General features: G+C 39.0%; 1 protein-coding gene across 1 annotated transcript; it reads right to left on the minus strand.

The window, feature by feature from the left end:
• Window positions 1-1,989: 1,989 nt before the first annotated feature.
• On the minus strand, window positions 1,990-21,529 carry LOC117305522 (sperm-tail PG-rich repeat-containing protein 2-like). Its single transcript, XM_033790396.1, has 13 exons — window positions 21,418-21,529; window positions 19,522-19,587; window positions 18,861-18,962; window positions 17,690-17,800; window positions 16,189-16,347; window positions 13,885-14,082; window positions 13,282-13,377; window positions 12,144-12,245; window positions 6,508-6,633; window positions 5,817-5,921; window positions 4,951-5,055; window positions 3,942-4,037; window positions 1,990-2,266 (listed from the first exon to the last, which is right to left on the minus strand). Exons 1-13 carry the CDS (start codon window positions 21,527-21,529, stop codon window positions 2,109-2,111), a joined length of 1,536 nt encoding a protein of 511 aa, XP_033646287.1. The 3' UTR covers window positions 1,990-2,108.
• Between the last annotated feature and the right edge of the window lie 1,334 nt (window positions 21,530-22,863).

Here is a 22,863-nt window from a genome sequence, read left to right on the forward strand (position 1 = left end):
ATGATTCGTGCCTCAAATCACTAAATTCACGTAGATATTTACGTTTGTATTTGCGATTTGGGGAAATCTTAATATTCAACTAATGTACATGAATATTCACCGTAAGTCTCCTTGTGCCCAAAATCGATTCACGATTGTGCCTCAAATTTATTATAAATAATTATTAACGTGAATATTCATATGCGATTTGGGGGCAAAAAAAATCATGAATACTTACATGAGTTTATATGTGAGATGTCCCTTTAAATCCCAAGGAAGAACAAAAACACACAAGAATTTGTAAAAATATGTTGCATTAGTATTTTTATTTTCAAATGACTTTTCCACTTGATCAGGCTGCAGTTTAAATTTATTTTGGTTTGTCCAAAAATACGGACAGAAGAAGATAGTTTCCATTGAATGTTATTAAACAATTGTATAATCAAGTCATAAATATCGATGCTGTACATTTCCTTTAAAAGTAGATTGAAATAGATGACGTTGCCACTGTATAAAATTTAATAAATTTCATGATCATAAAATATATTTTTGGTAAGCAGAGACAAACATTGTTCAATATTATTATAATTTTGTAAGAGAAAAAAAACCTTTGTAAATTTTTAATATTGCCCATGATTTGTGAGTAAACCATCAATAACTATAAATAACCGGAAGAAAATTTCATGAACTTGTTGTCATCCTTTAAGATAATAGTCTCATTTATAGCTTAAAGGCTTATTGAAAAGCAATAATTGCTTAATTTGTGCGATTTGGGACCGAAAAAAGCTTATAAACTTTAGTTCTCGGAACTCTGTAAATATACTGCGCAAGTCTTTCGCGTATTAAACCATGCGAGCTCTAAAGGCAGTGGACACTGTTGGTAATTACTCAAAATAATTGTTTGCATAAAAATTTACTTGGAAACTAGCAATGGAGAGATGTTGATAGTAAAAAACATTGTGAGAAACGGCACCCTCTGAAGTAACGTAGTTTTCGAGAAAAAAAAGTAATTTTTCACAAATTTGATTTCGAGACCTCAGAATTAGATTGTGAGGGCTCGAAATCAAGCATCTGCTGAAAGCAAACAAATTCGTGTGACAAGGGTATTTTGTCTTTCATTATTATCTCGCAACTTCGCCGACCAATTATTGAGTTCAAATGTTCACAGGTTTTTTTTTTCTTCTGCATATTGTTGAGATACATCAAGTGAGAAGAGTGGTCTTTGACAATTTCCAATAGTGTCCAGTATCTTTTAAGTGCTTGAGTTTGTTTCCTTCACGCGTAAAAGCATGTGGAACCAAAGTGGCCACATTGCAAAGTATATTCCAGTACGTGCGATACTCGCATGGTCTATAAACACACTCTGGCTGATATCATCGGCATAACTATCATAGGAAGCTTGGAATTTTTTCATTCACAAAAGTTTAAAGGGATTATATACGTTTGGTAATAGGAGACTTTGGAACGCTAGGTGGCAGCAGACTTACCAGGTAAATGTCCATTGTTTACGTAGTTCTGAGCATTTGCATATTATCGAGAACAATGGATTTTACCTGGTAAGTAAGTCCGCCAAGCGTCCCGAAAGTCCCCTATTGGAACCCACTGTTTGCTTCAATCCTATGCAGTTATTACAGATAAACCATAAAATTAACCTGTGAATATTTCATTTCAAAAGCTATTAGCGTTTTTGAGATATTGCATGCAGAGTAGCTGGAGCGGTTACGTTCACGCGAAGAATACGCCTCTCTTAATATTTATGCATGACGTCATAATTCTTACCCAAAATGAGGCTATGGGCGCACGTCCCCTATCACTTGCAGCTGCTGCGCCCATCGCCTCGTTTTGAGTTAGCATTGTGACGTACCTCATGCATAAATATTAAGAGAGGCGTATAGTCTGCAATTGGAAGACACAATCTGAGAAACCTAACTGTCTGTAACGCTTCTCAGATTCAAATTTGTAGTGGGATAAAAAGTGATATCTTTTTCCAATACAGCAGTATATAGGGCCTAATTTAAAGTGACAGTTTTCTCAGAATGCACTATAATATCAAAAAAGTTGCTGTACTTCTTAGTAATAGCCAAGTACGTCACAGCTGCCATGAATTTTTGGAGTCGTATACAGGCCCTTTAAGAATCATACAGCCTAACGGACGACTGCAAGGCATATCCCGCGTATAGGTATGACGAAGCTCGACCTTTGACCGTTGCTAATGGTCCAGTTGAGCGTCCTTTCCTCGTCTGGCCATTCGTGACGTCGTAAGAGTTAGGAGCGGGGGAGGCTTTCTCTGCAAAATAAGAGGGGTCATAATGAGACCGGTGTGTTCACCTGATTCTGTCAATAGATCATGTCCCTTATTTACAAAACGACTGACCTGGGCCAAATTTCACAGAGCTTAAGGCCTAACAAAACAAAATTCCGGCAGAAATCAGCAGCGCCCAATTGTAAGCAGATTTTCGTGCTTTAGCAGAAAAAATGTGGTAAAGGTGAAAGCGTATTTCACAGGTTATCAAGAAAAATTAGGCGGTCATATTGTGCGTTCACCGTCGATTTGCAATGTGACGTCATTCATTTTTGTGCGGTAAGCACCGGAAGGTTAGCGTGCCTTTTCGTGTGCTTACGGTTAGCAGCACTATGAAATGGAAATCGCACAGTAAGCACAAAATTGGCATCTAAGCAGCTCTATGAAATTGGATACCAGTGACAATTTGGACATGTGACATGGTAATTCGGCTGGTAACCTTATTCTGGTATATAGCATGATTCGGTTGTGCTTAAGCAGCTCTATGAAACTGGGGCCGGTGCCATTTCCAATTTGAGCAGGCGAGGTTGCTCAAAAAGGGACAATTTACATCCATAAAAAATCAAGAAATGGTCAAAATAAAAGCTGAACAGTTTTGGGGTTGTGACATCTCTCTTGATCCAGAAGATGATTTTAAAAAGTATCTTATAAAAACATCTAAGCTTCGCAAACTGTAAAATTTCAACATTTCATATTCTCCCATTGAGGTGTTCTTTGTGATGTGCTTGCAAAAGTCCGGAATTTGTGTTTCTTTCTTTTTTGATGAACATGATGTCACGAGTCATGCTGCCTATACCACACTCACTGACATTCACTGATGCCTCAAGGGGACGAGGAAGAAGGCGTAATCGGCCACCATAGGCTTCTCTTGTCAGATTGTGGTTTGCTCACTCGGGGTTTTAGGGGGAGGGGCGGGGTGCACTGTTAATTCCTACTTCCCACCCACTTCGAGCCAACATGAGTTATTTTTACAATAAGGTGATGATTGAGGGCGCTGTGATACAGGCCTGGCCAGGCCTGGCTGGCCAGAGCCATACACAGCTCTGGGCCTGGCGGCTCTAATTTTATCGCGTATGGCAGACAATAATTAGCCTTGGTTAATCCTTATTGGTCTATCAGCACACTGGTGAGTGAAAACTCAATTGAAGTGGCGCGAAGGCTACCAAGAGTAGGAAAGGAACTTGTTAGTTTTATCAAGTCCACGAAAATTAAATGGAAACCTTTGGGTATACCTTGGGTAGATGTAGGCCTTTGAAATAAAAATATGTGAACATTTTTATTCAAAAGATGTTATTGTTTTTGAGATTTTGTTTCTCAAATGCTTAATCCTATGCTAACGAAAGCATGCTGTAGGCTTTTTTACACAAAGTTTGTATTGCCACTCTTTTAAAAGACCCCCTTATAAGTTTTGTGCCACCACCCGAAGAGTGTTTGCTGTTAACCAGAAACACCCGAGATCGAAAGGGACTCGAACCCACACTCTGCTGGTCAGAAATAACAGAGCTGCATGGAGTCTGGTGCTCTTAACCGCTCAGCTTTTAAAATTAATGGATTTTATTTGCGCTTAATAGCAATATAATTAATTAACTTTGCCTGTTTAATTGCTTTTTGAAGTAGGTATAAAAAATGGCCTACGTGTATAAGAAATTGGTTTATTTACTTGTGGTTTTACTCCATCGCTTGGTCATGCTATATTTAGGCCCGTCGTTAGTGTCAAGAGTTGGGTTGTATACTGTGGGACCTGGATTCTCGTTCTCTGTTGGAGAAAATAGACACAAAATTATTCTTCTACTTCTCTTCGAAGCTTCTTCTTCCTTCTTATTGGAGGGGTGGACCATGGGTTCTGTCTCTGCTGCTGGCGGGGAGACTTTTGGGACGCTTGGTGGCAGCAGACTTACCAGGTAAAATCTATTGTTCTCGGTAATGTGTGCATGCTCAGAACTACGTAAACAATGGAAATTTACCTGGTAAGTCTGCTGCCACCTAGCGTTCCAAAGTTTCCAATTATTGTTCAATCGGGTTAGTGTTTTGTGTTCTCAACGAATAGCCTATAGCCTTACCTGTACTTGTGCATTCAAATACAAGTGACTTCAATCATTTTGAATCAAAGATGTCACTGGAATGTCAGAAAAGCCTTCTTCTTCTGCTTTTATCTTCTTCTTCTTCATCGTCTTGAATCTTCTATGAACTCTTTTCGAGTTCGTGATGTGGTAACGAAACGTCTCGTGGGAGCGTACAATCATCATTTCGGAGGAGGTAACCGCAAAGGAATGATGTGACAAGAAAGTGAAACCCAGAAGCACGTGAGGCCAATTGACGTCAATTCCAGAAGAAGAAAACCTTTAGCCACAAACCGCCGACTCTTCCGTCCTTTACAGTGTAAAGGGTGAATGCCACTGTGCACTATGTGTAGGCTATACACTGCTGGGATGTAAAACCTGACACGGGTGTTGTCACAATAGACACCAAAACAGACAATATAATAATAGACACCAAAACAGACAATATAATAATACCAATACAATCACAAAGTTGACGGGTCCTTCACCAGTAGTAGGGCCTTTTTATAATTTTTTGGGGGAAAAAAGAGTTGTACCTCATCATGATTCCTGACTTTTATTGACCGTATTGTATAGTACGGCGAAAGGCGCACTATTTTAAGTACTCACTGTTGGGCGGGTAGCAGCGTTTCGCCATGGAGAAGTCAGGCGCCTTCTTTCCATCTGGTCGGTGGTTGACGCGAATTTTGTAATGGTTTGCCCCGGGTACGTCATCTGTAATGATATTGTTGTATAAAAGTTATCCAAGATCGTGAACTGAACTTTCTTATAATATGCATTTCTCAAAATTCAAGGGTCGTTCTTTTTATCAGCAAGTCGCTAGCGTTTCTTTTAATTTCCTATTGGTTTAGCCTAGCCCTATTATATGACTCTTCCTCTGTGCTGTTTCTTGTCCCGGTGTAGTAATAATACGAAAGTGTACGAACGCCAGGGCCAGGTTTAGCCATGTCATTTTAACCTATACTTTCTGTGGATCTTTCCAAGTTTTAAATGCAATCTGGGGGAGAAAACATTACACCACCTTCTGTATGCATGTTTAGAATGTTTTCGTGACATGGTTTTAGTTTCCAGTACACCACTTCAACGTGTGTCGGTTTGGCTAAAACTCGGGCTGTGACGTTCCATTTAGCCTTTTTGAGAAAATGGCGAACACTATTGAGTGCACTGTTTGGTCTGATGGGTGTGTACTGACAAAGCGCTGGAAGCATTGTGTCCGCAATATCTCAAAAAGGCTTATAGAAAGGTCTACAGGGGCGAAGCGGACAAAGGTCCTTCATCATCATCATCATCATCATCTTCCTATACTGTGCAGAAACCTCTCCTGGAGTATACTCGCACATTGGTTGAGGTGCAAACTAGCAGGTGCAGACAACAACTCAAGGCATAAAAAGATACACATACTGTGCAAGTAAAGGCATTATAAGCATTTTGTGTGGGGGATGAATACTTTTGTGATTTGTTTTGATGAAACTCACTCGTCTTTGGCTTTGGTCTTGACCCCATGGAGTAGGCTGGGTTATCGTTATCAGTGAACTTCTTCTCGCTGTGGTAGGTTCCTGGTCCCGGTGTAGGATCAAGCGCTGCTAGTAAAAGAAGCAACAGTCAATTTGTAATTGGTCGTAGCACACGAGTTTACCGATAAGGTACTCAAGGCGCTTGAACATACAGTATCACACAGAATGGGCGAAGGAGCAACCTTTTTATTACCTCTATGGTCTTCTCAAATGACGTCATGTGTATAACGTCTATACGAATAGTACGGCACTTTGATATCAAACAATAAAATCATACGCTGTTACCACAATTAAAAATGTAAGATTATGTTTATACTTTCATTGAGCAGTTAACACTTTCTGCCTGTAGAAAGTCCAGTCTCTGTGGCTATTTGTGTAAGCGTACAATGTCCTGAAGAGTATTAAACGTCATCACCAAATAAATATTGTTCGCGCCATTTTTGGAGTCTGATTCCGTGTTGCCTTTTAGGTGACACACGGGCAGTTAGATGCATTTTGACTTTCCAAAATGGCCTACACTGGACAGACACTGTGACGTCAGAGCAAGTGTGCGGGATACAATCGAATGACGTCATCTTGGTCATCCCAAATGTACAAGAACCTCATTATTTAAGTAAGGGCACAAATTGTCACCACAGCAGTTTTTACAAACCTTGCACGGGGTACTGTAGTATATCAGGAAAACATGGTTTGCAGAATTTCTTGCATGAAAACTTGGAGGCTTTCGGTAAATTACCATCGGAGGGTTTGTAGTGCGCAGGACTTGGCCAGGTCTTCACTGTAAAACTCACAAAAAATTATATTACACAAATTATGTTTTCATAAAAATCAAGATTTATAACAAATGTCTATAAACGATGCTTGATTTAAAGGGTCAATGTAACTTTTGTAGGACAAAAAACACAATGTCTACAGATTTACACTAAACTTACACAGTTTGTAGATAATGATAGTAGAAAGCTTCCCTGAAAATATTACGTGCTGAGGTGCTGTAGTTTTTGGGAAATGAGTAAAACAATGTCATGAAAATAATGTTCGTCTCATGAGACAAAAATTATTTTGATAATTCACAAACGTATTTTCATTACATTGTTTTACTCATTTCTCAAAAACTACAGCACCTCAGTAGATAATATTTTCAGGGAAGCTTTCCACTATCATTACCTTCAACCCTGTAAGTTTAATGTAAATCTATTGACATTTTGAAAAGGTACACAGATCCTTTAAACCAGACCAATGGTTTTCAAACATCCGTATAGGCTACCTCATCAGTTATCTACAAATATGTGAACATTTATATTTTCAATCTTTGTCGAGCACACCAACAAGGAAATGAGTTTCGCCCAATCAATATGAAGATGTTTGCTGAGTAAATAAATTACAAAGAAAGGTCTGGTGAACCGTTGTCCCCCATACCGTAAATTTAACAAGGGCCGTATAAGGAAGATTATTCAAAAGAGGGCGCTATCAGACGAAATCAGACAGAGCTATAGACCTTTTCGCAAATACCGGGGCGCGCGCGTAAAGCTAGGAATTAGGTGCATTGTGGTCTTGCTGGTATCCAAATTTGATCCATATATATCCCACAATGCACCTCATTCAACAGTCTGCGCGTGCGCATTGGTATTTGCGATAAGGTCTATAGACCTTATTGCAGATAGCGACTTTGAACAACTGCGCATGTGCGCGCAAAGGTCTGTGGGAAAAATTTGACACCTCGCTCAAAAAAGTAAACAACGTTCAACGTTCGTACACGATCGATCGGTTTGCAAAATGGATGTGGCAGGAGTGAACGAGAAAGAGCTGATTGATAGAATAAATAGTTCTGGCATAGACGAACTAAGGTAATCTTTAGCTAGAGTGAATGTGCCAAGACACAGTAGTTAAAGACAAACTCCAAAGGCGACATTTTTTCGTGATAAAATTACTGTTTTTAGGTTTGCCCGTCTACGTCTGTAGGGCGTCGGAAGACTGCATTGACAAGGTCAATGGCGAAAAGTTGCAACACGGATCAGTGACCCTCCCGCAACCATCAGTCACCCTCGAAGGATCGGAAATAACAACCAAAACTTCCCACCAGTGACTCCGATTTGTGCTGATAAATACTTCGACAAAAGCATGGACGACCTCCATGACAAAAGTAAGACATTTTGTTCTGTTACAAAACAGAGAAACATTGCCAAGGTCATGATGATCGAGGACTGTCATGACTGTTTTACAAAAAATAAAAACATTTCTTATTCCTGGTCTAGATAGAGTCTAGATATAGCTCTGTGAATAAAGCCCATCAATGGTTACATTGTCTTGATTCGATTGTATCTGTAATTGTATGCCACTAATCAGCAATGACGTGGACGTAAATAGAATAGCTTGGTAGTTGTACATTTTTAAAACTTTATGTGGCAGATGATACTTTTTCCTTATTTCTCACACCATCAACTTTTTAGGTCTACCACTGATATGGTTCAAAATTACAGTGACCAAAAGTGACTAAGTAATTGTGGTTTATACTTATATTTATTAATATAAATCTATTTCTACCTCCATGGTTATACCGTAGATCATGACATGACAAGTACGACAAGGTTCTGGTGTAGGTCCTAGCATACTTCTAGTTTCTAGAACTTAGAAGTAGTCCTTGCATAAACATTTTTTATTCAAGGGTTCAGTTTATACAAGTTTGATGTACACGTATTGTACGAACATGATTCTGTGCATAATATAATTACATACTTTGTGCTTTGTTTTGTGCATGTATTACAAAAATGATACTTTTAGTACACTGTACCATAAAGCATCAAGTTGTAAGCTTTATTGTTAGACCCTACTGGTACTGTAATAATGGTATGTTTGTTATGTCTATAATTTTATCATATGATATGAGACTATGAGTTTTTGTAGGTTTGTAATTTGAAAAGCAAGGACTAGGTCACATGAGCGAAACCCTTCTTAAGGTAGGAATTTGAAAAAAGAATATAACTTCTTTTAAATGTTTGTTTTCAAATAAGTTTGATTTATTCAATAAAAAAAATAGATTCTGCATTGGGCATACTCAAAAAATAAATCTTTTTAGTTTTACTTGGAAATTGTCACCATTTAACTTTATTATTTTGGGGGCAACTATCCCAATTAATACATTTTTGGTTATGATAGACTAATAAAAAGCCATATTGAGAAGACTATTTATACAGTAACTCGCTTTTATATTCTTTATAAATAATCTATATTTGTACATCTGTTAAACCTGATTCTAAACTTATATACTGATAGGTCTCATTGTGTAGTTTAAGTGGGTGAAAAGTCATTTCAAACCTTGCCATCAAAGAAGAAGTATTGTGAGCACTTAAATGTGATTCTCTGCAAACTCTGCATCTTCAAAATTTGGATTTAAATTAACAAGTAAGTAGACTGGCACTGTGGTCAGGTGGTTCAGGGCCCACTAATAATGGGTTCAGTACTGCCAGAGGCAATTTGTTATGTATTAAGCTGTCTCATGACTTCACAAAGCCATTATTAAAACAATTGATATTTATTAAGCTGCAGCCACCTTTGGCAAACACGTCATGCATGTCAGAGTCCTTGTTCACAAAAAGACTCTAGAAGAGGGGTCAGACTATCTGCTACACCCACAGGTTGGAATGGAATCTAAAGATGACTGTGCCATGATAAAACTGCAGCTATGTATAAAACCTATGACAAACTCTAGTTTGTGAATGCTACATCATGCATGTTGTGAATTTAACTCCTGGGGTTGGTGTAAAAACAATTGTTCACAATCTAACAAGCATCTGTAATTATTTGACCCATTTTATGGTGAGAGTTTAAAGGTTTCATTGATAACTGTGGGTACACATAATTTAACTCTTGCTGAAAATAAATCCAAACCTGTCACACTTTTTGTTCCATATATTTGTTTACAAACAATTTTTTATTTACAATTTCCATCCTTTAATTTTTTTTCTTCAAATATTTAAATTGGTAATATTAACTTTATAACACACTTGGTATTTTCATGGCCCCTTAAAAACACTTACATTGCAGTTTACTTTACTCAATTATTATCTACCCTTGTTTGCCTCAGGTATTGTTCATGTTGACTGTACTGAGGCGGTTAACTACAACCCTCTAGATCTTTGCAATTGCAACCCTTGGTATTATTTAAATCTTTGCATTATGAAGTATTATTGTATGATTTAAGTAACCAGAATAAATGAAGCTTTAAACTCTTCAAGACAGTGGAAATGGACGTTTGGACAGTGTTATTGTTTGTATTGTATTGTATTATTCTACTTTCTCTGAGAATTGTAGCCTACAACCGCAGGACGCCACGCACAGGCATATTAAGAAGCACTTGCGATACCTTTAGGTGTTTTCAAAGCTCAACAGCTGACAGAACGCTTGCGTCACAGTTCACTCTGCAATTGACATTTATCTTTTCATCGCCAATTTACGTGTCATCAGTCAAAAATGGCCTCAAGAGCATGAAGACACACATACACACACACAGCCTTTAGTCAATTCAGAAGATGGTCAATGAGCTCTCCTGCAGCAAAAGAAGTAGGATGTGGTTGGTCGAGTCCACAAAACAACAGTACAGATCACATCTTTGGAGTGAACACAGAACTGGGAGAATAACTGCTTCCAATATGAGTCCTGTCACGAAGCATGTTGATGCACAAGTAATTATCTGAAAGATAAAGCAGACAAAAACTAAGGGAATAAATGAGTGGTTACAAGTTCTTAAAAAGGCGTTTAAAACGGGCAGGGTCGTGGTCGTTCAGCCCTTGTTTCCTCTTTTACGTATCTTATTTGATGACCTGACATGTGTTGCATTTTAATGACTGAGACAATTTTCGGATGCACTGTGTGGTGTGTGCGTAGTTAGTATTGGTGCAAGATGTTTCTTGTTTTGCTTTCATACCCAGCGCGGCCAACTCACAAACATCCCCCGTATCGGTGAAACATCTAGCACCAAGACCAGCACATATTATGCATAAACATATCCGAAAACAACCGGTTATAAACAGCTCCAGCTGGTCTTTATCACTCGTTAACTTTAAACACCCTGACCCCACGTGAAGCGCTTTCCACCACAACAGGAATGCAGATAGCGAAACTGATTGAGGCATTTATGAATGATCTTTTGCCTTGTAAATCATAACCAAACACTCTGCCCTGAAAGTCAGTCATGAGCTAATTAATGAGCAGTATCATTATCAGAATATTGATATTATATTCTGAATATAATATCAATATCTGTTATCTCTAAAAAATGTCGAGGAATATATAATTGAATAGGCCTATGTTTCTTTTTTAGTTTCTACCACCAATCACACATAAATCTAGCCTATACAATGCTCAAATTGTAGCCTACAGCTTGTTGGTTTGACATGCTTGATGATTTAATCATGACCCGGTCATGATTAAATCATCAACAAGCTTTATTGATATTTTATTAAACTATTTTGTGTTCATTCAAAGTCAAAAGAACATGCATGGACCTACCTACATATGTACGTACATGTACACTCCCTCGTTCTTCCGTTGAGTCGCAAAGGCACACACTGGTCCGATGGCATTATTGTCGTAGTTTTTTATATTAATAATACACATCTGACATGGCTAAATAAAGCATGGAGGTACACCCATTCGTTGGTGAAACTGTCTTCCGCCACAGAAGCATGACCGTCCACCACAAACAATGTCAATGTTTACAAACTTATTGTTTACAAAAAAACTTTGTAGAACACGATACGTGACGACCGTATAACAACTGGAGGTGCCAAATATCTCCCACAATCCTTTGCGGGACGTCGGATTTTTGCTATCTGCAATAAGGTCTATGTAATGGGTGCGTTCGATTAGCTTCCCAGGGTCGACCCCGGTGTGTGGCGTGTTCTTTTTCCAGAATGAACGTGTGCAGATAATTACCCACGTTCGTCCTCGGAAAAAAAACCGTCACACACCGGGGTTGACCCAGGGAAGCTAAACGAACGCACCATGATAGAGTTGCGACGCGGACAGCCATTTTCTTTGGTCACGTGGTTGCACATAGTTATTGGTGTCAGTGTGCCTCAAACTGGTGGGGGGGGGGAGCAGAAGCTGCTGCCGGCACATCGATACTGAGATCAGCGTGTCCCAAATGTGGGAGACAGAATTTCACATAGTCCCCCCCCCCCCCACCCCTCCAACTGCCCGTTTTCACAGTGGAGCTAGTCAACATAGGCTTTTGTGTGCAATAAATGGAATAAGAAATGGGTCTGTCTTTATTTGATTCCTGGCACTCACGTGTTGGTGAGAATGGCCGGTAGGTGATGCTGGCAAATGCTGCTTTTGAATTCTTCAGCGGATCTCTCAGGGTGTACGTATTTGGACTTGGAACCCAGTATTCTGAAGAAGGCAATTAAAAACAACGTTAAAAGTGTTAATATCGCTTAAATAATCGAAATCAGAAATCCCGAGATGATTTTGAAATAATAATGCATGCACCATCTTCGCTATGCTTAAGTAGTACAACGTTATTCAAGGTTGTGTACAGGGGCCAATTCCATAGAGCTGCTTAAGCAAAAAGTTTGCTTAAGCACGAAAATAGCTCGCTTATTTAACACAAGTTCTTGCCAAAATTGTATGCAATATACATTGCTTGTGACTGGTATTTAGCTGGTGTTTACTTAGCATAACAATTGACTGAACTCTTGTAATCTGATTTTACAAGCAATGATTTTTTTTTTCGCTTAAGCAAAATTTTGTGCTTAAGCAGCTCTTTGAAATTGGGCCCTGCTCACTGTCAAACGTTTGAACATGTAATTTTTTAGAATGTGTCCAAAATCTTTCTTGAATCATTCGGGAGAAAAAAAGGTGCACGTGTGCATCTTTGATGAAGAGTAACACATTTCATAGCACTTGCTAAGCACCCAACAAAATGTGGATATTGACCAGAATGAGGTTGCCAACCGAAAGGCCATGCCCGGGTACCATTTGTGCCTGTATCCTGCTTCATGTTGCTTAGAAGAAAGTTTTCAAACGGTGTTTTCTGTTTAAAAGCAGCTCTATGAAATTGGCACAGGGGCGCCAATTTCGTAGATTTTTACAGTGTTCTAACAGCAGAAAGTATTAATTTCCTTGTTATTGTTATACTTTTCACTGCATGTTACTTTTAGTTTTTTACTTTGCATAAACGTTTGCATATCCCTTTTCTGCCCCAACGTGGTGTTTCTGCCCAGCCTACACATTATCACCATTAAAAAATGTGCATTGTGCAAGTCTTGCACGTATTCGAATAATATTGTGACCGTAATGTGTGGGATTTTTGACTCTTTCGCGCGTACAAGCCATCGATGTGGGACCACAATGGCCCCCAAATGTTTATCTACGCACGAGATTTGCACAGTCATTAAACTTAATAAACAAACACTTTGACACTTACTCTGTTCTAGAGGTTGGCGGCTTCTGATCGCCATGGCAACGCCTTTGCCTATTGTAGTTCCAACATCATAAACGTTTGGTGCTGGGTAGTCCGTCACTTCGAGAGTAAAGAAATAATAAATTATTTAGGTTCCAAAGTTTGAGATACAACCTGGGAAGCGACAATCGGTGATCTCAAAAGGGGATGCGACTTGTTTATTTGAAATATAAAGTTATAAACCATTTTAGTTGTAACCATACTCTCTAAATGTAAAAGAGTGAAAAACACCACTCTTTACATTTCGAGTTGTCCCCCATATGGTTCTTTAAAAAGAGTGGTGGTTATGTCACTCTTTTAGAGGGGTTTCACTACAGGACAGAGTAAACAAATAACTAAAAAAGATGCAAACTTCAATCTAAAAGAGTGGAAGACCACTCCAAAAAGAGTTTTCCCTTATATGGCTCTTCAAAGAGTGCCTTTTCACTCTTTTGCATTTTAGAGTAGAGCTATATATATAACTCTATGGTGGTAACTGACCGAGTAAACTGTTTATAAATGATTTTTTTAAACAGTCAGTTTCCCTTGTGGTTTATAACATTGATATTGTTTAACTGTTTCTCACACCTTGTTGCCATTTGGCGGGAAGCCTCTTCGATAGAGAGTAGGCTGGTCCCTGCTGTCCTTCCTGTATTGTATAACCAGCCGGTCCGGTACCCAGAGTCTTATTACCGATTTTCCTGCCTATACCAAAGGATTTGTGAATTCCTTTGTTGAGGAGATCCGTCTCGGGATTGTAGCTGTTTGGGCCTGGTGTCTGTACACCTGGAAGTTATAGGGCGGGAAAAAAGTATATATTTTTGTGACGGGCAGAAAAACGTGTGTAAAACGTATTTTTTATGCTTCTTTGTTGACTTAATATATTCATTTATTCACACTTCAAACCCCGGTTCAAGCGCCCCCAGCGGTGGCTTTATTTTCAAATTTATCAATTCGGATCATTCTATACTTTGATGTCGGGAGAATAACAACTGTCAACTTCTTGTTCTTCTCCGACAGGTAATGATATTTTCTCTTTATTTATTTCACATTTCCCCTTTATCATAAATTGCATTTACCATCATACAATCCCTTGCATTTACACTTGTTTTATACAATTTGCTTAGATTTGTAGCAACTTTTTTATGTTGTTTTGGCAAGATTCCGAATTGAGATTCGGCAATCAGGAGTTCCGCCCTTTTTCAGAACTTAGTTTCATTAACCTTTCTTTATTTATTATACATGAGTTTGAGTTATTAGAAAGAGATAGTTGAGCTCTTGATGAGTAATATTTCTTGAGGTGTATTTTGCACAGTTTACAAGGTTTATTTAATTGAATATTTGGGCGTTTCCAAGATGGCGGACGCCATAAAGGTTTTGGCGGGAACCTGCCAGAGGAAATACTGTTTTATATTATTTCTTTCTTTTATGTTGCCATCCAACTACAACCGTTATTTGATGGCCTTAGTTAGTAATCGCTTAGACATTAATGTACATTTTCTAGCGATGTGTATTTTTCTAATTGCTTAATTCCGGGGCTGAGAGAAACCCGCCCCGTTTGTGGATTTATTAGTTGCCTTATTCTTTGAATAAGTCGTAGACATAAGCACTGTATATATTAACGTTTATTTTATTGCAATATTATTGTTTCTCATTAATATTATTGATTCTATACTTTGCTGTCGGGAGAATAACAACTGTCAACTTCTTGTTCTTCTCCGACAGACTGAGTGAATAAAGCCCAGAGGCCAGAGAACTAAGATATGTTTCCACATTAAAATCGTTCATTTAAACCGGTCACATTTTTATATACAAATTAAATTTATTATAGACGTGTATAGTGTGACGTCATGGTATAAAGGCCTGCCCTAAAACAAGTACAAACAGTGTGACAATGGGGCATTATAATAATGCACTGATCTAATTATCATTTCTGCAACTTTTGTTTAACTGTTTGTTGTGTTATTCGTGCCTTTTTAACAAAATGCTTAAAATGCCCGTCTTAACATTTTATTAACAGTGGGCCACGCTGCTCATTAATAAGCATACTTTATCGTCCAATAACTTGACATTTATAACATTAGGCTTTGCTTTCCACAGATTAACTCAGACTCATGCATATTCAACGTAAGTTTTTGGCTGGGTTAGGGAATACTTCGTGTGCAGTTCTGAACTTTCCTCAAACGATGTTAACTATTAAGCTCTTAAGGATTAACACTTGGTGGCGCACTGTTTTGTTTGCGTATTTAATATTATAGGGTGCATCACCATCAGTTAGGAGAAAACAGAGCTAGCGTCGACCTCCAATTTTGTAGGCCCTCAAAAAATAAATAAAATTATAAGACAGATTTGAGAGCCCCCCAAAAAGGGATGCAGTGTAAAATGTACCCAATTATTGTGACCTGTGGGTTGTTGACGTCCAGCTTTATGTACCTTGGATGACATAGGGCCCTAAAAAGGATCCTGTTTGCTTCAAAAGAGAACTAGAGGTGTAGGGACATTTTTTTCTCGGACGTTTGGAAAAAAGTATTCTGGTTGAGGGGTGTTTTTTGGCTCACTTTGAGGGGAATAAAATAACTCGACGTTAATAACTCGACGAGCAAATTAAGCAGACGACTGCTTTGTCTTTGTCCATTGGCAACCACGATAAATCGAAGACTATAGCCTTTCAGCGACCTGCCGTCGATTTCACCAAACTCTTCCTAACTTGGGATTAATCTTAGGACTTAGGACAAGTCCCCGCCTTGCACTGTTATAGCATAATGAACATTAAGATTAATCCCAAGTTAGGATGGGTTTCTCGTCCTAACTCGAGATAGGATTAATCCTAGCGTTTCGTGAAATCGGCTACAGGCTATAATAGCCAATAGCCTTTGTCCCTTCAATCCATACCATGTGTGTCGACCGGCTGTACGAGACAGTTCGGATGTCCAACATTTACGCCCTCTATGTGCCGTGACGCGATGCTGATCTTCGGTGCATGTTTACCGGTGTCTGTGTGGGTCACCCTGTAGCCCGCTGGGCCAATGCTGCACGTCAGGTGGTGTGTTGCTACAAACGCAGAAATATAACTGAATTTCCATTTTAAAGAGCTAAAAAACACACAAACAGTTGCACTTTTTAAGGGAAACACCAACATTTCACATACAGGTTTATACACAAAATAGGTTTTGAGCAAATTTGCATTGAGCATCGCTAATCTGGTGGCTCCTACTGCCCCCGGTGTGGCGGTCTCCCCGCCCCGGTATGCTCAGAGCTCCGGCATACCAAATACGGTAGTATTACGTCATGCCGTGCGTGCGCACACCAAGCGAAAGTAGTATATTTGAGTGCCGTGCCGAGTGCTCTACTCGTAGCTGTCATGGCGGCGCCCATAAGTAAATCGTGTGGTGATGAACGAGTGGAGCGGCTTGGCGACAGTATTTTGAAAAAAACTAATCACGTAATCACACCGGCCTCATCAGGATCATCAGTAGGATTTGAAACTTTGCATGGTGGAAATACGATATAGAAAGGTTTGCGGTAACACAATGTAATGACTATCTCTAATGAGTTGGGGTGGTTCTGAATAAAGAACCGTTGGTTTCAACTCGACGTTTCGATCAGTAAGCTCTGATCGCCTTCTGGAGATCATCAGTGTTGTTATTGTTGCTGCTGTTGCTACTGCTGCTGCTATTGCTGCTATGACAGCAAAGAGTGGACCTCCTTACAGAAGGATCCTGGAAAATGCATAACACTCAATGCATTCAAGGCGGCATTGAGGAGGGAAGAAACCATCTAGCTCGCAGGCTCTTTTTTTAAACTGGACAACACTGTACATCATATTTGCACATGAGTTTTTATTTTGTTTGCCCGCGCTCTAACTTGGACAGCGCGCGCACCAACCTCACACTGCGTTATATTCTTACCATGAAGTCTGCACTTTACTTGGAAAACAGAAGAAGAAGTTGATGTTATCTCAGTACAATGTAAAATGCACAAAAGAAAATCATATGTTACTATTGTTACAATTCTAACAGTGTCTAGCTGGTAAAACACTGCTCTAGAATTGCAAGTGTCGTGGGTTCGAATCCCACCAGAGTAAAATGCTTGTGATATTTTTTTTCACAGGACTCGGGAAACTACTTAGAATACAGTGCTAACAGACATCGGTGTAGGCCTATGGGTAAAAACCAAAATTAATATTCTTTATCCCCGATGCAAATTTAACATCTCTGATATTGTTACAATTGTTTATCCGCTCTTTTCCCCCTCGACCTCAAGTTTATAGACTATAACCAATCGTGTCCTACCACGGTTTTGAAATGCAGTTTTATTAAACATTCTTGCTCCCGATGTGGAGACGAAGCTCAACAAAAGTATTGTTGTTTTTACATAAAATGCTAATATTTACGCGTTGTTCCGTGCGGGCACGTCTTCCCTTTGTCTTTGAAAGTCTTCTTCTTGTCTTTCCAAATTAAATCTCCCGACGTATTGTAGTCAGCAGCACCGGGGATTGTTGGATCTATAAAAAAAAAAATGGGAAATCATTTAGTTTTCTTAAAGGCAGTGGACACTATTGGTAGTTGTCAAAGACTAGCCTTCACAGTTGGTGTATATCAACATATGCACGAAATAACAAACCTGTGGAAATTTGAGCTCAATCGGTCGTCGAAGTTGCGAGATGTTAATGTCACACGAAGTTCTGTGCATTTAGATGGTTGATTTCGAGTCCTTAAGTTCTAAATCTGAGCTCTTGAAATCAAATTCGTGGAAAATTACTTCTTTCTCGAAAACTATGGCACTTCATCAGAGGGAGCCGTTTCTCACAATGTTTTATACCATCAACCTCTCCCCATTGCTCGTCACAAAGAAAGGTTTTATGCTAATAATCATTTTGAGTAATTACCAATAGTGCCCACTGCCTTTAAAGGAACACGTTGCCTTGGATCGGTCGAGTTGGTCTTTCAAAAGCGTTCTGTAACCGTTTGTTATAAAATTCACACGGGTAGAAACTTAAGATGTTGTAAAAGTGAAATACAATGATCTACACAAAATATGCCTCGAAAGTGCGTGGTTTTGTTGTTACCTCGTCGGCCATTAATGGGAGTCAAATGTTGACTCCCATAAATGGCCAACCGTGTTAGTTCGCGACGTAAAAGGAAAACCGTGCAATTGTGAGTGATACTAATTTGTGTGGTTCATTATATTCTACTTTTAAAACATCTTTCTAACCGTATGCATTTCATAACAAACGGTTTCATACGCTTTTTATAGACCAACTCGTCCGATCCAAGGCAACGTGTTCCTTTAAGGTCAGTTTCTATTTTAAAAAGTGGTATTGATTCAAACGCTTTTCTGTCTCATAAAAACAGACCTTCTCTCACTTTGTTTTCTGTCATGAATTCCCTCACCCTTAATCATCTTCTCTTTTTGCTGTAAATGGATTTATTTTTGTCTGTACTTGTTTATGCCTCTGAAGAAGGTCCGGTTTGGATCGAAAGCTAAGGCCACTCGTTTCATAAAACAGAACTTAATAATCAAAGCTGCCGGGTCTTTTCTGGAAACGGTTTCTGAACGTTTACCTTTCATTCGTTTGGTTCTCCCAACAATTGAAAAGTGGGGTCTAGTTTTCCTGGTGATGTCGATTTTAGGTTCGTAGTCAGCTGGTCCGGGCAGAGGGATGGCTGCAGAAGGAACAATAGTTGTTATCATTTAAATTATTGGGGCCTTGACCGAGCTAAGGCGAGAAATCAATCAGTCAAAATTAGTATAGGGCCTACATTCAACGTTGCCCACATTCGAGGACATTCTTATTCTGTTGCCCAATTTGATGGTTGTTATCAGTGGTGCATGCCTTCTCCACTAAGAAGTTGAGGATGCAGGAGCGTTTAAGGCCCATTCCACACATGCTTTTAGTACAATAGTTTTTAAAGCCCAATTATAAATGCCTTTTATTGTGATTTTATGATTTTATTAAAATATGGTTACAGCATCTAAGATAAAGCTTGAAATAAAAGTCAAAAACAGTCATTCGTCAAAAACTTAATTGTGATGAACATTGTAAATGCCGAGTTATAGTCGGTCGCGCGATGGTCGGGCGTCGGAAATCTTGACGCGCGATCATAAAAAGACACTCGGTTTTTAGGCCTCAGTCTTAGGATTGCGCGCAAGATTTCCGTCGCGCGACCATCGCGCGACCGACTATAAACCGGCCTTTATTGTTTAATTTTAAATTTGACTTACCTAGCTGAGTGAGTGGCTTTCCGTCCTTGGGAATGATGTACTCTCCCATAGCTGTCCGGTGAAGTTCTGTGGAATTAAAATAAATGGCACTGGACACTATTGGTAATTACTCCAATTTTTAATGCTTTTTAATTGTTTTCGTTTTTGCAGTTATATTTTTCTGCTCATCTATGTCTGTAATTTTATTGTTTTATCTGTAAATTTTATAAATTCAATGTAATTTTGCCTATGGCAACTAATTTGAATGTTTTTAATAAACCATGGACACCATGAACTTAAAAATAATATTGTTAGCATAAAAACATACGTAGTTTTTTAGAAAAGAAATTCCTCACTAAATTATTTGAATTGAATTTGAGACATCAGCTGAGGTCTCGATTTCAAGCATGTGAAAGCACACAACTTCGTGTGACAAGAATTTTTTTCTTCGATTATTATCTCGCAACTTCGATGACCAATAAATTGAGCTCAAATTTTCACAGGTTTGTTATTATTTTTTATACATAATGCTGAGATACGCCAAGTGAGAAGACTTGTCTTTGACAATTACCAACTGTGCCCAGTGCCTTTAAACAGTGCAATGCAAGTTTAGGCCTTAAGTTTAGAAATTATGTAAAATATAACAGCTGCATTATGGGGAAATCTATTCTTAGGCCCTTTTCGAAACAGCTTGCTTTGGGCTCCGGTGTCCGGCTTGGCCCACGTCTGCCATGGCCACCATAGCAGAGTTATAAGCCCAAAGCCCAAGATTTCGAAACAGCTATAAAAGGCCATGCTAGGAAACCATAAAGCATTTTTGTTTTCTTTATGAGAGTTGAAAGTTTATTTCCAATCAAAGTGTGTGTTATCTCCGTCGATAAGTGTGTTTGTTGTATTGTATTGTCATTATTCCTCTATTGTATTATCCTAAGGTATTTCAAGTATTGTCCTGCCCGCCTTCCCTTTTATTTATTTTTAATCACTGCATTTCCGGTATTTACTTTGTATTGCTTTGGAATGTCCAGCATGCCCGGGTACCAACGTAGTGGGCGTTGGCTGCTAAATATATTCTTGCAGCGAACACCGTATAGGCTCATTTCTGTTCCTGATTCCGTTGTGTTCTGTTCGAGTTTATTTTAGTTCTACTCAGACATGTAATTTTCCGTATCCATCTCCCGTAAGTAGCCTCATTTTGTTTACAACTGTTATTTCTAGCATTTATTTCCCTTATGTATAAATATCTTTATTTTTACCTTCGCAGTCAAAACTTCCCTTATGTAAGTATTTTCCTGTTCGGTATATTCAGCAAGTTGCCGTTTTCCTGTGAAAATAGAGTAATCTTTGTGGCGTATCGTGGCTGCACTGCATCAATGGCACTAGCTCGTGTTTCTGATCAGGTTTTATTCCCAGTCGTGACACTGACTTGTGTCCTTGACACTCTCCTCCACTATTCGTTCTTCGAATGGGTCGCAAAGCCGTGGGTCCCGTGTAATGGACGTTAAAATAAACCTATCGCTTAAAAGGGGTCATCGCCGAGTCACTTGGAGTAGGTTAAGCCTGGAAACGGTTTCAAAGAGGTTCGTTCTGCTAACTGCCCCCAATGGATTGAACTGACAGGGCCCATTCATAGAGCTGCTAAGCACGAAAATTTGCTTAGCATGAAATTTCGTCCTTACAGGATTACTAACCAATTTCCATTTCTTGCATGTATCGCTTATTACATGTACTGGTATCCAGCTATTGTTTGCTTATCCTCAAAATCATGTGGAAATTTGTTTGGTAATCCTGTTTTTCATTAAGGAAACAATTTCATGCCAACAATTTTTAGTGCTGAACAGCTCTTTGAAATTGGGCCCTGCCCCGTCAACAATCACTGAGTGCCCAGAAAGTTGTGGTAGAGGATCGAGTCCTACTTACGTATTCGATGTTTTCTGTCATTGCAAGATGTATCTTCTCCTTCTTGCTCATCCTGATCATCGTTTCCTTCCATCTTAGCTTTTCTTGACAATAACTCCATTATAGTCTCCATGGTTTAGTAACAACAGGAGGAAGATACATTTATAAAAGTGAATGTTCACAAAGATTTAAAGTCCCTAAAGGAATGATATTTTTTTTACTGTGGGTGTGACTTTTGGTAGCGATGCGCTGCGCGTTCATTGTATCCATTGCGAACATTTGAATAGACGCGATATAGAATTAAATAACTAGATCGGCCGCGCGTACATACGCGGGTTCTGGCATGGGGGCCGCCATGGCCTTTTTTCCCGTGTAAATCTTCTGTGCGTGAAATTTTTACCGCGTCCATGGCGAACCAAAACTTGTTCTAAACAAGCAATGGCGCGTATGCACGCGCGGCCTATCTAGTTACAGAGCCCTCTTGTGACATAGGGTCTACACTCTACATAGACCTTATTGCAGATAGCAAAAATCCGACGTCCCGCAAAGGATTGTGGGAAATATTTTGCACCTCTAGTTATACGGTCGTCACGTAATAACGTGTTCTACAAAGTTTTTTTGTAAACAATAAGTTTGTAAACATTGACATTGTTTGTGGTGGACGGTCATGCTTCTGCTGTGGCGGAAGACAGTTTCACCCACGAATGGGTGTACCTCCATGCTTTATTTAGCCATGTCAGTTGTGTATTATTAATATAAAAAACTACGACAATAATGCCATCGGACCAGTGTGTGTGCTTTGCGACTCAACGGAAGAACGAGGGACTGTACATGTAGGTACATACGTAGGTAGGTCCATGCATGTTCTTTTGACTTTGAATGAACACAAAAGAGTTTAATAAAAATAATATCAATAAAGCTTGTTGATGATTTAATCATGACCGGGTCATGATTAAATCATCAAGCATGTCAAACCCAACAAGCTGTAGGCTACAATTTGAGTATTGTATAGGCTAGATTTATGTGTGATTGGTGGTAGAAACTAAAAAAGAAACATAGGCCTATTCAATTATATATTCCTCAACATTTTTTAGAGATGACAGATATTGATATTATATTCAGAATATAATATCAATATTCTGATAATGATACTGCTCATTAATTAGCTCATAGTCATATTAGTCATGACTGCCTTTCAGGGCAGAGTGTTTGGTTATGATTTCCAAGGCAAAAGATCATTCATAAATACCTCAATCAGTTTCGCTATCTGCATTCCTGTTGTGGTGGAGAGCGCTTCACGTGGGGTCAGGGTGTTTAAAGTTAACGAGTGATAAAGACCAGCTGGAGCTGTTTATAACCGGTTGTTTTCGGATATGTTTAGATGCATAATATGTGCTGGTCTTGGTGCTAGATGTTTCACCGATACGGGCGATGTTTGTGAGTTGGTCGCGCTGGGTGTGAAAGCAA

The sequence above is a fragment of the Asterias rubens genome, chromosome 2 (genome assembly GCF_902459465.1).
Source record: "Asterias rubens chromosome 2, eAstRub1.3, whole genome shotgun sequence".
In the NCBI taxonomy this organism is placed as follows: Eukaryota; Metazoa; Echinodermata; class Asteroidea; order Forcipulatida; family Asteriidae; genus Asterias; species Asterias rubens.

Bases quoted from the DNA above. Each gene is read 5' to 3' on its own strand.
- LOC117305522 (XM_033790396.1), bottom strand. From the start codon at position 21,529: ATGGAGACTATAATGGAGTTATTGTCAAGAAAAGCTAAGATGGAAGGA. The intron at 16,348-17,689 runs GTAAATATTAGC...CTGCGTTTGTAG, and splicing joins GTGCCCGCACGGAACAACGC to CAACACACCACCTGACGTGC. The intron at 5,922-6,507 runs GTTTGTAAAAAC...TTTTACTAGCAG, and splicing joins ACTACAGTACCCCGTGCAAG to CGCTTGATCCTACACCGGGA.